This window comes from Salmo salar, chromosome 27 (assembly GCF_965601325.2).
Source record: "Salmo salar chromosome 27, fSalSal1, whole genome shotgun sequence".
In the NCBI taxonomy this organism is placed as follows: Eukaryota; Metazoa; Chordata; class Actinopteri; order Salmoniformes; family Salmonidae; genus Salmo; species Salmo salar.
In genome coordinates, this window is record NC_138317.1 from 8,489,885 (window position 1) to 8,506,634 (window position 16,750).

At 46.8% G+C, this 16,750-nt stretch overlaps 1 protein-coding gene across 3 annotated transcripts in view; it reads left to right on the plus strand.

The window, feature by feature from the left end:
* LOC106588496 (exostosin-1c) overlaps positions 1–16,750 on the plus strand; it is a 74,371-nt gene that overhangs the window by 2,319 nt on the left and 55,302 nt on the right. For all 3 annotated transcript variants that reach the window (XM_014177593.3, XM_014177592.3, XM_014177594.3), the window contains exon 2: positions 5,806–7,153. In XM_014177593.3, the coding sequence (XP_014033068.1) occupies positions 6,207–7,153 (947 nt within the window). In that variant the 5' untranslated portion in view covers positions 5,806–6,206. The remainder of the gene's footprint in view (positions 1–5,805; positions 7,154–16,750) is intronic.

The following is a 16,750-nucleotide window of genomic DNA, read 5'->3' on the forward strand; positions in this document are numbered from 1 at the left end:
GCACAGATCTGGGGAAGGTTACCAAAACATTTCTGCAGCATTGGAGGTCCCAAAGAACACAGTGGCCTCCATCATTCTTAAATGGAAGAAGTTTGGAACCACCAAGACACTTCCTAGAGCTGGCCGCTCAGCCAAACTGAGCAATCGGAGGAGAAGGGTCTTGGTCAGGGAGGTGATCAAGAACCCGATGGTCACTCGGACAGAGCTCCAGAGATGGTTGTCCTTCTGGAAGGTTCTCCCATCTCTATAGCACTCCACCAATCAGGCCTTGATGGCCAGACGGAAATCCACTCCTCAGTAAAAGGCACATGACAGCTTCTTGGAGTTTGCCAAAAGGTACGTAAAGGACTCTCATACCACGAGAAACAAGATTCTCTGGTCTGATGAAACTATGATTGAACTCTTTGGCCTGAATGTCAAGAGTCACGTCTGGATAAAACCTCTCACCATCCCTACGGTGAAGCATGGTGGTGGCAGCATCATGCTGTGGGGATATTTTTTCAGCATCAGGGACTGGGAGACTAGTCAGGATCGAGGGAAAGATGAACGGAGCAAAGTACAGAGAGATCCTTGATGAAAACCTGCTCCAGAGTGCTCAGGACCTCAGACTGGGGACAAGTCTCAGAATGTCCTTGAGTGGCCCAGCCAGAGCCCGGACTTGAATCCGATTGAACATCTCTGGAGAGACCAGAAAATAGCTGTGCAGCGACGCTCCCCATCCAACCTTATAAAGCTTGAGAGGATCTGCAGAGAAGAATGGGAGAAACTCCCCAAATATAGTTGTGCCAAGCTTGTGGCGTCATACCCAAGAAGACTCGAGGCTCTAATGGCTGCCAAAGGGGCTTTAACAAAGTACTGAGTAAAGGGTCGGAACACTTATATTTGCTAAAATTTAAACAACATTTTTTTGCTTTGTAATTATCGGGTATTGTGTGTAGATTGAGGGGGGGGGGAACAATTTGATCAATTTTAGAATAAGGCTGTAATGTAACAAAATGTGGAAAAAGTCAAGGGTTCTGAATCCTTACCAATTGCCCTGTAGATAGCATGATAAGTTGTGTTTCATATCCTACATGCTCTGCTGTGTGAGCAGCACTAGTTGATGGAGAGCTAGCAGCCCTAGTTCTTCCAACCCATCTTGTATGTTTGCTTAATCAACCCTTGTAGCGTCGGAGTGAGAGCAGCATATTATTGAGACGCAATTAATCAAGCCAGGTTGTAATTATCATTGAGTTCTCAATTGAAGGCGGTAGGAGGCTAGGCACGGGTCATTCAGGCTAGAGGTAAACATCTTATTAACGATGTAGGAGTCTCTCACAGACTCTCACCACATAGGGCAACAAGGTTGTATTGGGTAGAAACGCACAGCTATCAAAAAAATGTCCTCATAAAAATACCAGGGCTTAATTAGGTTTATGGTCATTACGGTCCTCAGGTAATCTCTACTAAATGGAACAGTTCCACACTACTAGCTCACTGTAGACAGAAAGGAACCCAATTTCGTAACAGCCTTGGTCATGAATAAAACATGTGTATGTGCGGCCTCCATTGTAAAGAAACAGAGCAAATAGAATCACCTAGAAGCCCTTAATGCCTGGGTGCTTGGGCGTTGGTTGGACAGTTCCTGTTTTCCCTTTTTCCCAAAAGCACTATCTGAGATGACTGCAGTCAAACATCGACCACAACCTCAGTCATTCCTGGTCAGGTCTTACCCACACACACACACACCCACACAGACACCCACACACACACACACCCACACAGACACCCACACACACACACACCCACACACACCCACACAGACACACACACACACACACACACACCCACACAGACACCCACACACACACACACCCACACACACACACCCACACAGACACCCACACACACACACCCACACCCACCCACACACCCACACATACACATACACACACACACGCACGTCCCCACAAGCACACACGTCCCCACAAGCACACATTGCATGGCACATTAAGGCTAGGACTAGGAGTGGCCCTTGGAATTGCCGCTACGGTTCTCCGGCCTCTAATGACAGAGTCCAGCGCTTAATTTTAGTCTGGCTTCGCCTCTCAGCTCAACGCAAGATATGTTTTTCTTCAGGAACAATTTCCCTGGACTAACGTGTGTCCAGCTTTAGTCAAGTGACAAACGTTTTGTGTGCGTGCACAAAAACGCGCGCACACACACACACAGAGCCTTACTAACTGAACACGTTGGCAGAACCAGCCTAACAAGTAGCAGTTCAGGATTTGAGTCTCTGTGTGACTTTGTCACGCAGATAGACACTGACTCGGGCATGCCAACTCTGTTCGGAAAGAATTGAGTTACTATTTTAAAATCGGATGCCGCTGATCGAGAGTGTATTTATAGTCTACTTTATATACCTATGCAAATCATCTCCGACAGAATAGTGCCATTTCCCCATGCACAGAGGAAATGACTACTTCCTTCAGAGTCCAACGCAAGCTCATTTCAGTTTTATCAATGCCTTCATACATATTCCCCACCCTGTTACACTTCTGTATTATTGCATCTGAGTAGCGGTCGACGGTTGCTGTAGCAGTCGACAGTTGCTGTAAACACAATTCCATCTACTGCTGATTCAATTGCATTTCCTTCAATAGCTGCAGAGAGACGAGTTTAGTCTTGTGGGAACAGCAGGCAAAGTTGAGGGTAGGCTGTCTTCGAGGTCCTGAGAGAGGCAGAGGAGGGATGGATGGATGGATGAGGTTTGAGCAGGCCGCCGGTCCAGCTGTCACCCACACTGACTGAAGCTTGTGAACCAACAACAAACCCAGAGTTAAGAATGCATGGGAGGTAGAGAGGTTAGGGTGAGGAAGGGAACTTGGAGTTTGTTTGTCTTGCTAATAAAGAGATTTCACAAGGCACCTGTATAGTTTACGGTGGGGCTTTTAATGCTCAATGCAAACACACAGGTGACAAGTAGAAGTGCTGTGTATAAGCAAACATTGATTAGTCAAAGGAAGGAGTCGCTGTATATTTCACTCCCTACTGCTTTGACGACCCATCTACTTCCTTGTGTTAGCCTTCCCACAATGCATTGCAGTATCCTCACACATCTCAAAAGTTCTTCTTATTTGAATTCACTACTTACCTGAAAAGGCAAGTCAAAGTCATCTCAAGTATCCCCCAGAGATACCTTACTCTTTCAAGTCTCATGCCTTCTAGTGGGACAAATTACTGAAGAGTTTTCGAGTCTGCTTTGCCTGTATTTGGTTGTTAGACGGCTTCCACACCTTCTTTCACCCCATATCTCAAGGCTAAGTTGAAATACTTCACAGATACCTTCTTGAGTCTGACATCAACATATTGGTGGTGGAACTAAAAACAAATCCATAACCCTTCTTTACCATATGTGTCAAAGCTTCCTGTCAGACCAGTGATCAACCATACAAAAGATGGAAGGAAGGAAGGACGCCGTCTAAGAGCTTCCAACCAGAACCCTAAAGGTTCCCCTCTGTCTGAATCCTGTACTTTCCCTCAGGCTCCTCAACGCTCCTCAACAGGCCATGTGGCCTTTCTCAGTGCTAGGCCCCACCATACTGATCCATTCATCATTGATCTGTGACAGTGGAGCCACATACTCTCTTAGCAGGCTGTGTAACTCCTTCAAGGTGTGTGTTTATGTGCATTTGTGTAAAGGCTGTTACTGGCTAACCTAAGCCCAGACATGCCCTGGGTTTGTATTGGCCTACATTCATTAGCGCTTCCAGCGCTAATGGGTTTTCTGTGTTACTATGGTGAATGCCATCTATTACTACGGTGCTGTTTTCATTTACACAGTACAACAAACAGGATGGCGATTGGGGTTCTATCGTTGCCTTGCATAATGTTGATAATGGGGATTACTGATAGATGTGGAGGGGATAGTTGACATTTCCCTGGTTCTTTGGTGGCAGTGTGGGATTAAACCTTTTGGTGTATTTTGTTTTGTGAAAATATATCTCGGTATTAGTTGGAGAAGAAAGTGAGAATCTATCCTTGTCATTACCATCACCCTCATCATTACCATCCCCCTAAACTACAAATCATCAAAGACCTTATAGTGCTCGGGTCAGGGGTGGAACCAAAATGTTTTTCCAATCGTTCCGAGGAAAATCCCTATATCTTGGGAACAAAAAAATGACATTATTAACCGATTTATCAAGATTTCAGAATAACGTTTTTGTTCCGGAACACTAGAGATCACTTTCGTTCCGGGTTCTTTTTCCGTCCTTCAAAATTGCTTGTTGGTTCTGTTCCCTGAACCGGTTCCAACCCGTAGCTCAGGTTACCTTTTTTTTTTGTCAGACTGGATATATGTCTTAGCCGTGTGAGAGTATGCTGAGGTAGATTGAGTTTTACTTCAGCAGGAGAGGCAGGGGATATAAAGCAGAAAGGAAAATCAATGTCTTAACTAAAGGAGCTGGTAAATTATTGATGAGGACTATGTAATGGGATCCCTAGTGTCTGTTTCCTTACAACTTTGTCTGCTTGCCACTGTGCTGTGGGAGAGGAGCTTGGCTGAGCCAAAAACCAACACCCAGAATCTCTATAGCTCTGTGAGCTCACTGAGACTACCTAATGTGCGCACACATATGTATGTACGTACGTACGTACACACGGACATATACACACACAAATAGTCACGAGGCCTGCATACAGACACCGCCTGACTTACATATGGTTGCACATAAACACAGCTGGAAATGTATGTTTCAGTAGTCATTCAAAGGTAATTCTGTAGTATCACAATACACTGGTCTAATGAGACAGTGCATTATTGATCAATATCACCCGTCTGTATGGAGCATGATAACAGGAGCAAAATGAAGGGGGCCCATCAATTCTACATGGATGGAGAAGGTAGAAGAATGTGATGGAGAGGTAGAAGAAAGGGAGGGAGGGATGTAGAGATGGGGAGGAAAAGAGAAAGTGAGGGAGAGCAGGTGAGACCTGAAAGCTGCCTTTGTGTGCCGGCTGGCAGTAGGAACACTGGTCTGCTCTGTGAGGTGTTCCATACACACCACACACACACCCACTGGGGAGTTATGGGGGGATGCTTTGGCAAACATAACGGGTTGATGTTTTCAAATGTAACAAAAAGCCACTCTCTCCCCACCCCAAGATTAACAGACATTACACCGCCATAAAGTGGCTCTAATTTCCCTTACTTTACAAATCTCCCTTTCAGTTGCTAAACAGCTACCCGTCTTCCCCTCCACTGCATCTCAGCTGTATCTGACGCTGCTCAACCAGAGCTTGAAGTACATGATAATATCAGAGCTGGCTTCTTGATGTTCGGCATACTGAAACCAAAAACGCCACAGTTCCAGGACTGGACGTCAATGGCATAACCAGACCAAACATTCCAACTACTTTGACCCTTTTCAAATATAGAGTGGTGGTATGTTTAAACTTTGAGAGTCAATGTTTTTTTATGTCTGTCTCACCAGAACTGTCTGTATCCGAACTGAACTGAGCGAGGTCTGTGTTTGAAGAGACTAGATTTCATCTTCAGTTCAACTCAGGGGGTTTTATAGTGAATTTTTCTGTGAATGAAATGACCACCGCTGTGCTAATTTACACGCTTCATGCTGATAGTGTATGTTTTGGTTTATACAGTATATCGGCATGTTGGTATAAGCGTGAGTTGTGCGTTACATAATGGTGGGAGACAGTGTTCCTTGACTTGTTAATGTGCATAGTGCTGCTGGGCTCTGGCTGTGCTGTTAAGTGCTCCTCGGTTGTGTACTGAGTTGTGATCTCGTTTATTTGCGTCCTCAGGAGAGACCCGGGAGACAGCGGGCGCCATGAGGCGGCGAGGAGGGCTTGAGAGAGAGGAGACATCGCCCTTCATCATCCTCAGCATCGGGCAGTGCAGGAAGTGCACACACTCGCCACAGAGACTGTCTAGCAAGAGACAGGCTAACAGCACCCGAATCTGAGCGAGAGAAACCGGAGCGAGTGGCTTCAACATCCATTTATTTATCCTCAATGGGCTCAAACTGGATGGGACCAGACTTGGAAGTGACGATGTCCAAGTTACCACATGGTTCTATATTGGACCCTCCTTGTTAGACCTTCAAAACGACTCGCCCACCGCTGTGAGGCTTAGAACTGAGGGGCAGAGAGGGGAAAAAGAGAGAGAAGGAGAGTGATAGAGAACGAGAGACACTCTGGGCCCCATGCAGGCACGTAAGAAGTATGTCCTGCTGGGGCTGTGTGCTTGCTGCTGGCTGCTGCTCTTCTACTGGGGAGGCGGGGTCCAGGTCCGTCTCTTCAAGCTGCTGGGGCGGCCGAGGGGCGAGGTGGTGCGTCCCTGGCCCAACTGGACTGACCGGGCCTTCCTGCCGGGCTATGCCCAGCTGGAGGAACTCCAGACGGGGCCGGGTTCCGCCGAGTCCCCCAACCAGCGTCACCAAGCCTGGACGGGCATCTATAAAGACAGTCGCTGTCGCATGGAGACCTGCTTCGACTTTACGAGATGTCGACGTAGAGGGCGGGACGGGTTTAGAGTATACGTCTACCCGTCGGAGAAGGGCGAACGCGTGTCGGAGAGCTATCGGAAGATACTGACGTCTATAGGCGAGTCGCGGTACTACACCACGGACCCTCGCGAGGCGTGTCTCTTCGTTTTGGGGATTGACACTTTGGACCGAGACCAGCTCTCGGGGCAGTTCGTGCCCAACCTGGACGATCGTATCAAAGGTTACCCGCTCTGGAACGAGGGACAGAACCACCTTGTCTTTAATCTGTACTCGGGCACCTGGCCCAACTACAACGAGGACCTGGGCTTCAATATTGGCCAGGCCATCCTGGCTAAAGCCAGCCTCAACACGGAACACTTCAGGCCCGGGTTCGACGTCTCCATCCCCCTGTTCTCCAAGGAGCACCCCCAGAAGGGGGGTGAGAGGGGCTGGTTGGTGCGAAACACGGTGCCCCCACGCAGGAAGTACCTATTGATGTTCAAAGGGAAGCGGTATCTAACGGGCATCGGGTCGGACACCCGTAACGCCCTGCATCACATCCATAATGGGAAGGACATCGTGTCCCTCACCACATGCCGTCACGGGAAGGACTGGGAGAAACACAAAGACGCCCGCTGTGACCATGACAACCTGGAGTATGAAAAGTAAGTCAGGATTCGCCATTCTGCCCCTTAGGTACATAACTTCCAATTCAGTTAGTCACTCATTGACATCAATGCATGACTAAGTGAAAATTCGACTTAAGTGGAAGTTAGGCTTCTCCCCTTAGGGAAGGTTATTATTGTGAGGTGGTGTCATAACTTGTGTTCAGTTTCATCAGGAATACACTTTGGACTTGTATTGCTTTGTTTGTACTTGTTCTGGGCTTGTATGAGTTTGATTTTCTCTCTCATCTAAACTGAGGTCTCCTTCTGGTTATTTTCTCTGGCTTTTACAGTTACTATTCCAGTTATCATGTTAGGATTATTGAGTGTTGGTTGCGTGTTGTGTTAGATTTTAAAGTACAGAGTGTGGTCCTGGCTGTGTAAGGTCTTGGTGAAGAGTTTACACGCCTTAAAGCAAGTCAACATCCAAAGACCAATAGATTGTCCAGAGGCCAATAGAAAACGTTCTGAAACCTCCTGAGAAGTGTATTTATTCATCCATGCGTAGAGGAGCAGTGTCACGATGCAAAGAGCGGGATTGAGGAGAGGGAAAGTTGACTGGAATAAGAATAGCAGTTAATTGGGTAAGAATAGGGGGAGGCTAAGAATAGGGGGAGGCTATCTTTTCATGTAGCTTCCAACAAAGTACACCAGTAATCTGGTCCTGGTCGGTTACCTCTAGAATAAGGGAGAGAGAGAGAGAGAGGGGGGAGGGACTTGTTTTACCCAGTAATAGCAGTTGTAATCTGGCCAGGACATAGCTACCTTTCTGGGTTGTTGACATTGGGCCAGTGGTGAAGGGAAGGGGACGGAGCTCCCACTCGATACTGTATGAATGAGCTCATTTATTCCACACATAACAAACGGTCTGCTTAGACATCAGGGGGTGTGGGGGTTTATGTGATATGATGGCGGTTTAGATTTGGATATGGTGAGGGGTTAGATAGGGGTGAGAGACAGCAGTGTGTAAGAAGAAAAACAATATTTTTTTATTTTTTTTAGCACTTTTTTCTTCTCCCTCTTTGGAAATGGGTTATGGACGGAGGGGGACGGGGGCTCCAGTGTGAGTTGTGAAGGGGTGCAGAAGGATGTTGGAGGCGGGTGATGGTGGGGGCTGGGCATTATGCTGACCTCTCTCTGACTCTCATACCCTGAGGAGTGGGTGGGCTTTTCGGGAATAACATGAGAACCATGCATGGAAATGGAGTCGGAATGAATGAAATGAAAGCATTACGATATATAAACGTCCCATGAAGCTGAAGGATTCTGAGAATAAGGTTAGGTAGCCACTCCCACCCTCATGGCCCTCTCTCTCTCTCTCTCTCTCTCTCTCTCTCTCTCTACCTCTCTACCTCTCTACCTCTCTACCTCTCTACCTCTCTATCTCTCTATCTCTCTCTCTCTCTCTCTACCTCTCTCTCTCTCTCTACCTCTCTCTCTCTCTCTCTCTCTACCTCTTTCTCTCAATGCCCCCCCCCCTCCCCCCAAATGCCTTTCCTCCTCTCTCTGTTTCTCCTGTTCTCCTTGGCTGTGGGCTCAGGCAGGCTGCAGCCTCTTAGCAGGTTGTACCAGGTTAATGAGCCCATGCATCTGGTCCACCAAGCGATTAACCCAGGAGGACCTGGGACTACACAGGGTAGGGGGGAGAGAGAGACCTGAAGGGGAGTGCAGGACAGGCAAGACATGGGGGTTAGATAGAGGGAGGGAGGGACGAAGAGGGGGAGAAAGGGAGAGAGGCAGACAGCAGGAAAGAGAAGAAGAAAAGGTAGGAAGGGGTAACAGATTGGGGAGAAAAAGAAAGGAGAAGAAGGTAGGACTTCAGGCAGGGAAAGGACCCAGAAAGAATGAGAGGCCAAGAGGGAGGGTGACAAAGCGAGAGAAAGAGGGAGGGAGAGAGGGGGATACTTCAGGCAAGGGAGAGGCTTTACCGCAGCTTAATGGCCTAGTTTCTCTTTTTTTCCTACTTTGGAGGATTCCTTGAGAAAGGAAATAAAAACCTGCATTGTACAGTGAATCTAAATGAGGGAGTGTGTGAAAAGAGAGGAGTGGAAATGAAGCAGGGACTTTCAGGACACACACACACACACACATATATATATATATATATATATATATATATATATATCCTATGCTCTGACACCGTCTTCCACATGGCAAGGCCGTCGTCATGGGAACATCCGTTTAAGCTGAATGGAGAGGTACATCCTTTTGCCATTACACCCCCCTCCCCCACGTCCCTGATACTTATACCTCAGTGCTTCAATTATAACTAAACCAACTCTGTAAAGTATTCTACTAGTACATACTATATATATATATATATATATATATATATATATATATATATATATATATATATATATATATATATATATATATATATAGTACGTACTAGTAGAATACTTTACAGAGTTGCTTTAGTTATATATATAGTACGTACTAGTAGAATACTTTACAGAGTTGCTTTAGTTATAATTGAAGCACTGAGGTATAAGTATCAGGGACATGGGGAAGGGGGGTGTAATGGCAAAAGGATGTACCTCTCCATTCAGCTTAAACGGATGTTCCCATGACGATGGCCTTGCCATGTGGAAGACGGTGTCAGAGCATAGGCCATTATTCATGACCTAAAAAGTACTCGAGGAGAGGGAGAAGAGGAATAAAAAGAGATTAATAAAAAGACCACTGTTCGCTACTGCAGTGCAGAATATACAGTAACCTTTGTACACTGTAGATACAGTACAGTAATATACAATATATACATAAATACACTACATGGCCAAAAGTATGTGTATACATGCTCATTGAACATCTCATTCCAAAATCATGGGCATTAATATGATATGGAGTTGGTCCCCCCTTTGCTGCTATAACAGCCTCCACTCTTCTGGGAAGGCTTTCAACTAATGTTGGAACATTGCTGCTGGGACTTGCTTCCATTTAGCCACAAGAGCATTACTGAGGTCGGGCACTGATGTTGGGCGATTAGGCCTGGCTCGCAGTCGGCGTTCCAAGTCATCCCAAAGGTATTTGATGGGGTTGAGGTCAGGGCTCTGTGCAAGCCAGTCAAGTTCTTCCACACCGATTTCGACAAACCATTTCTGTATGGACTTGGTTTTGTGCACAGGGGCTTTGTTATGCTGAAATAGGAAAATACCTTCCCAAAACTGTTGCCACAAAGTTGGAAGAACCGAATCAACTAGAATGTCATTGTATGCTGTAGCGTTAAGATTTCCCTTCACTGGAACTAAGGGGCCTAGCCCCAACCATGAAAAACAGCCCCAGACAATTATTCCTCCTCCACCAAACTACATTTGGCACTATGCATTGGGGCAGGTAGCTTTCTCCTGGCATCCGCCAAAGCCAGATTCGTCGGACTGCCAGACAATGAAGCGTGATTCTTCACTCCAGTGAACGTGTTTCCACTGCTCCAGAGTCCAATGGCGTCGAGCTTTACACCACTCCAACCAACGCTTGGCATTTCGCATGGTGATCTTAGGCTTGTTTGCGGCTGCTCGGCCATGGAACCCCATTTTCATGAAACTCCAGACGAACAGTTCTTGTGCTGACATTGCTTCCAGAGGCACTTTGGAACTCGGTAGTGAGTGTTGCAACCGATGACAGATGATTTTTACGTGCTACGCGCTTCAAGCACTTCGCGGTCCTGTTCTGTGAGCTTGTGTGGCCTACCACTTCGCGGCTGAGCTGTTGTTGGTCCTAGACATTTCCACTTCACAATAACAGCACTTACAGTTGACCGGGGCAGCTCTAGCAGGGCAGAAATTTGACGAACTGACTTGTTGGAAAGGTGGCATCCTATGACAGTGCCACATTGAAAGTCACGGAGCTCTTCAGTAAGGCCATTCTATTGCCAATTTGTCTATTGAGATTCCATGGTTTAGTGCTCGATTTTATACACCTGTCAACAACAGATGTGGCTGAAATAGCAGAATCCACTAATTTCAAGGGGTGTCCACATACTTTTGTCCATGTAGTCTATATAGTACAGTAAAGGACATCATTATTACATGCATATTGCATTATAGGAATTATGAATCTGAAATAGTTGTGATATTTCTATAAATGAACTGAAACTAGGCATGGCCCTGACATAATAAGAGGCTTGAATTGTACTGTAGTTAGTGCTCCGGAAGTTCGACCATGGGTGTGTACTTGAATGCATGCTTGTGTAAGTGTGTTTTGTTTGAATGGGTGGATTTGTGTGTTGTGTGTGTGTGTGTGCATGCATGTGTGTTTCTGTGAGTGTGTATGCCTTCGTGTGTTTGTGTGCATGTATAATAGTGTGTGTGTTGGGATGTTGGCAGGCCCCAATAAGAAATCCTACACCCCACTGTAATTAGGGGCTGTGAAATTGTACCCCTGGAGAGCATGTGGTGTGTGCGGCTCGTGTTCCAGTCCAGAACAAACTCCTCTGTTTGTGTCTCTGTTTAAAAAAAAAAAGGTGAAATGAAACAGAGCATTCTAGTTCTTTCTCTCTCCTGTTCTCCTTTCATTTTTCCTCTTCCGGTCCTGCTCTCTGTCTCCCACACTCCCGTCTCTCTCCCTCTGTCTCTGTAATTTTGTTATTGACCTCCATCCCTAGGTCTCTCTCTCTCCTTCATTCCTTTTCCCCTCTTCCAGTGTCTCTCCCACACTCCTGCACTCCCTTCTCTGTCCCTCTCTTTATTTAGTCTTCCTGTCTACCTCTTGAACTCTACTCTTACTGCAAGTAATTCTTCCCATCGGTCTACTCCCACTTTTTGATTTGTTTTTTTTAATCACCGCCCCTCCCTCTTTTTCAACAATCAATCAATCAATCAATCAAATTGATTTATAAAGCCCTTTTTACATCAGCTGATGTCACAAAGTGCTGTACAGAAACTAGCCTAAAACCCCAAACAGCAAGGATTGCATGTGTAGAAGCACGGTGGCTAGGAAAAACTCCCTAGAAAGTCCAGAACCTAGGAAGAAGCCTAGAGAGGAACCAGGCTCTGAGGGGTGGCCAGTCCTCTTCTGGCTGTGCCGGGTGGAGATTATAACAGTACATGGCCAAGATGTTCAAACGTTCATAGATGACCACCAGGGTAAAATAATAATAATCACAGTGGTTGTAGAGGGTGCAACAGGTCAGCACCTCAGGAGTAAATGTCAGTTGGCTTTTCATAGCCGATCCTTCAGAGTCCAAAACAGCATGTTCGGGACAAGGTAGCACATCCAGTGAACAGGTCAGGGTTCCATAGCCGCAGGGAGAACAGTTGAAACTGGAGCAGCAGCATGACCTGGTAGACTGGGGACAGCAAGGAGTCATCAGGCCAGGTAGTCCTGAGACATGGTCCTAGGGCTCAGGTCCTTTGAGAGAAAGAAGGAGGGAGAATTAAATTCACACAGGACACCGGATAAGACCTGAGAAATACTCCAGATATAACAGACTTACCCTAGCCCCCCGACACTCAAACTATTGCAGCATAAATACTGGAGGCTGAGATTTAATTTATTTAACAGCATTGCTGTACTGAAAGCAATAAACACACACACACATCCTGCCTACACTTCTAACACTTATGTGTTTACTCATTGCCCCCCCCCCCCCCCCCCCCTGCCTTTTTACAAGATGGCATAAGACACGCCAACCAAATGTCATGGGAGGGATTGAGAAGGTCTTGCCCTCTCTGAGTCAAAGAGGGTCTCATTTAATTGAACTAAAAAGAGAGGTGGACCAGTGATCTCTCTCTTGCTCTACTGCCCCCTATCAGTAAGCTGACCTCATAGCACCCAGTGGTAATGCCAGGTGGTTGCGTGTTACTATGTCTGGTTGCTTCTCAGATGGTTGTCTATTTTGTCTGGCTACACTGTAGTGGTAAACACATTCTTTTGAAATGCTAAACAGAATCAGTTATGCTTGGCAAAAAAAAAAGTGACTTGTTTGCAGTCCCACATTTGTATATTGTGTTACCTTTTATAAATGTTCTGGTAAGAAAGACTTACTAGCTCTACTGCCTCACAGTCCTTGGCTAATTGTTTATGTCTTAAACAGACTCCCCCCCCCCCCCCCCCCCCCCTTTGCATTTAGATATCCCTCTCCTTTGGACCTGTGTATATTGAGTGGGAGAGTCCAGGTTGTCAGGTGTCTCTCAGGTTCCTGAGTGGGCCGCTGGCCCCGGGGGCCCCGCGCTCCCCGCCCCGCGGGGGCCCGCTCTACTAGTGTGGATGTCCTTAATGGGGGCCCATTCACCGGCCTAATCGGGCTGTTTATCCAGCCAGGCCAGCACCACGGTGATCATAGCGGGAAAAGCCCCCGGCGTCCTCACTCCCTTTTGTCCGAGCCAACTGGAGCTGAAAGCCTTTGACAATATGGGAGAGACTAGAGGAGATGGAGAGAGGGAGACTCCTGCCTTCTGCCGATAAGACTCTCCTTCCCCTCTCTCTCTCTCTCTGTTTTTAGCTTGTTTACCCGTTTTGATAGCCTCCACTTGACTTTGTGAACCCACAACTCTGTATCCAGAGATTATGTATGGTAGGGATTAGGGAAAAGGGGACATGTGAAACTAAGTGCTCCTTACACTATATGTTTAATGTTCCATACAATTAGGTGAAGTTAACCTTCAGCAAGTCTTGTCTTTCAGAAATGTCAAGACAAAAATAGAATACATTTCTTAAATATACATGTAAAGGTGTGTTCATTAGTCTTTTTTTCCATCTGAGGGAAAGGACTGCTTTAAACCGTTTGTCTTAATGTCCCATTGGGTGGCTTGAGTCTTTGACAGACGGCTAGGGGCGTGGTTCAGAGGCTATTCACTTATATATATATATATATATATATATATATATGTGAATAGCCTCTATATACTGCTCAAAAAAATAAAGGGAACACTTAAAACAACACATCCTAGATCTGAATGAAAGAAATAATCTTATTAAATACTTTTTTCTTTACATAGTTGAATGTGCTGACAACAAAATCACACAAAAATAATCAATGGAAATCCAATTTATCAACCCATGGAGGTCTGGATTTGGAGTCACACTCAAAATTAAAGTGGAAAACCACACTACAGGTTGATCCAACTTTGATGTAATGTCCTTAAAACAAGTCAAAATGAGGCTCAGTAGTGTGTGTGTGGCCTCCACGTGCCTGTATGACCTCCCTACAACACCTGGGCATGCTCCTGATGAGGTGGCGGATGGTCTCCTGAGGGATCTCCTCCCAGACCTGGACTAAAGCATCCTCCAACTCCTGGACAGTCTGTGGTGGAACGTGGCGTTGGTGGATGGAGCGAGACATGATGTCCCAGATGTGCTCAATTGGATTCAGGTCTGGGGAACGGGCGGGCCAGTCCATAGCATCAATGCCTTCCTCTTGCAGGAACTGCTGACACACTCCAGCCACATGAGGTCTAGCATTGTCTTGCATTAGGAGGAACCCAGGGCCAACCGCACCAGCATATGGTCTCACAAGGGGTCTGAGGATCTCATCTCGGTACCTAATGGCAGTCAGGCTACCTCTGGCGAGCACATGGAGGGCTGTGCGGCCCCCCCAAAGAAATGCCACCCCACACCATGACTGACCCACCGCCAAACCGGTCATGCTGGAGGATGTTGCAGGCAGCAGAACGTTCTCCACGGCGTCTCCAGACTCTGTCACGTCTGTCACGTGCTCAGTGTGAACCTGCTTTCATCTGTGAAGAGCACAGGGCACCAGTGACGAATTTGCCAATCTTGGTGTTCTCTGGCAAATGCCAAACGACCTGCACGGTGTTGGGCTGTAAGCACAACCCCCACCTGTGGACGTCGGGCCCTCATACCACCCTCATGGAGTCTGTTTCTGACCGTTTGAGCAGACACATGCACATTTGTGGCCTGCTGGAGGTCATTTTGCAGGGCTCTGGCAGTGCTCCTCCTGCTCCTCCTTGCACAAAGGCGGAGGTAGCGGTCCTGCTGCTGGGTTGTTGCCCTCCTACGGCCTCCTCCACGTCTCCTGATGTACTGGCCTGTCTCCTGGTAGCGCCTCCATGCTCTGGACACTACGCTGACAGACACAGCAAACCTTCTTGCCACAGCTCGCATTGATGTGCCATCCTGGATGAGCTGCACTACCTGAGCCACTTGTGTGGGTTGTAGACTCCGTCTCATGCCACCACTAGAGTGAAAGCACCGCCAGCATTCAAAAGTGACCAAAACATCAGCCAGGAAGCATAGGAACTGAGAAGTGGTCTGTGGTCCCCACCTGCAGAACCACTCCTTTATTGGGGGTGTCTTGCTAATTGCCTATAATTTCCACCTGTTGTCTATTCCATTTGCACAACAGCATGTGAAATTTATTGTCAATCAGTGTTGCTTCCTAAGTGGACAGTTTAATTTCACAGAAGTGTGATTGACTTGGAGTTACATTGTGTTGTTTAAGTGTTCCCTTTATTTTTTTGAGCTGTGTGTGTGTGCATATATATATATATATATATACTTTCTGATTCAGAATACTGAATCAGAATACTCCTCCTTACCTGCCTCCTTTTGAGGTTGGTTGAGCCCACTTCAGCTGCGTCCCGACTTCAGTCAACACCTGTTAGTCGACAGACAAGTGGACAGCTTTTTATAAGGTGACGACTTAATTTCACCTCATACCATACTGATGACTGACAACCAAGTTAGGATTATGCTAACTGATTTATTTAGCTAGCATCTTCTCAACATGACATGAGCTACGGAGGACCCCTAGGATCAACAGTAACCACGTATCCTTACACTCCTTAGCACTTGATACAATTGCACCCAATAAAAAAACACTTATATAAAAGGGTGTGGTAGTATCTACTACTGTGGGTTCACACTGAGCACGTGGTTCTGTCACGTGCTCAGGTTCACACTGAGCACGTGACAGACGTGACAGAGTCTGGAGACGCCGTGGAGAACGTTCTGCTGCCTGCAACATCCTCCAGCATGACCGGTTTGGCGGTGGGTCAGTCATGGTGTGGGGTGGCATTTCTTTGGGGGGCCACAGAGCCCTCTGTGCTCGCCAGAGGTAGCCTGACTGCCATTAGGTACCGAGATGAGATCCTCAGACCCCTTGTGAGACCATATGCTGGTGCGGTTGGCCCTGGGTTCCTCCTAATGCAAGACAATGCTAGACCTCATGTGGCTGGAGTGTGTCAGCAGTTCCTGCAAGAGGAAGGCATTGATGCTATGGACTGGCCCGCCCGTTCCCCAGACCTGAATCCAATTGAGCACATCTGGGACATCATGTCTCGCTCCATCCACCAACGCCACGTTGCACCACAGACTGTCCAGGAGTTGGCGGATGCTTTAGTCCAGGTCTGGGAGGAGATCCCTCAGGAGACCATCCGCCACCTCATCAGGAGCATGCCCAGGCATTGTAGGGAGGTCATACAGGCACGTGGAGTCCACACACACTACTGAGCCTCATTTTGACTTGTTTTAAGGACATTACATCAAAGTTGGATCAGCCTGTAGTGTGGTTTTCCACTTTAATTTTGCGTGTGACTCCAAATCCAGACCTCCATGGGTTGATAAATTGGATTTCCATTGATTATTTTTGTGTGATTTTGTCATTACATTCAACTATGTAAAGAAAAAAGTATTTAA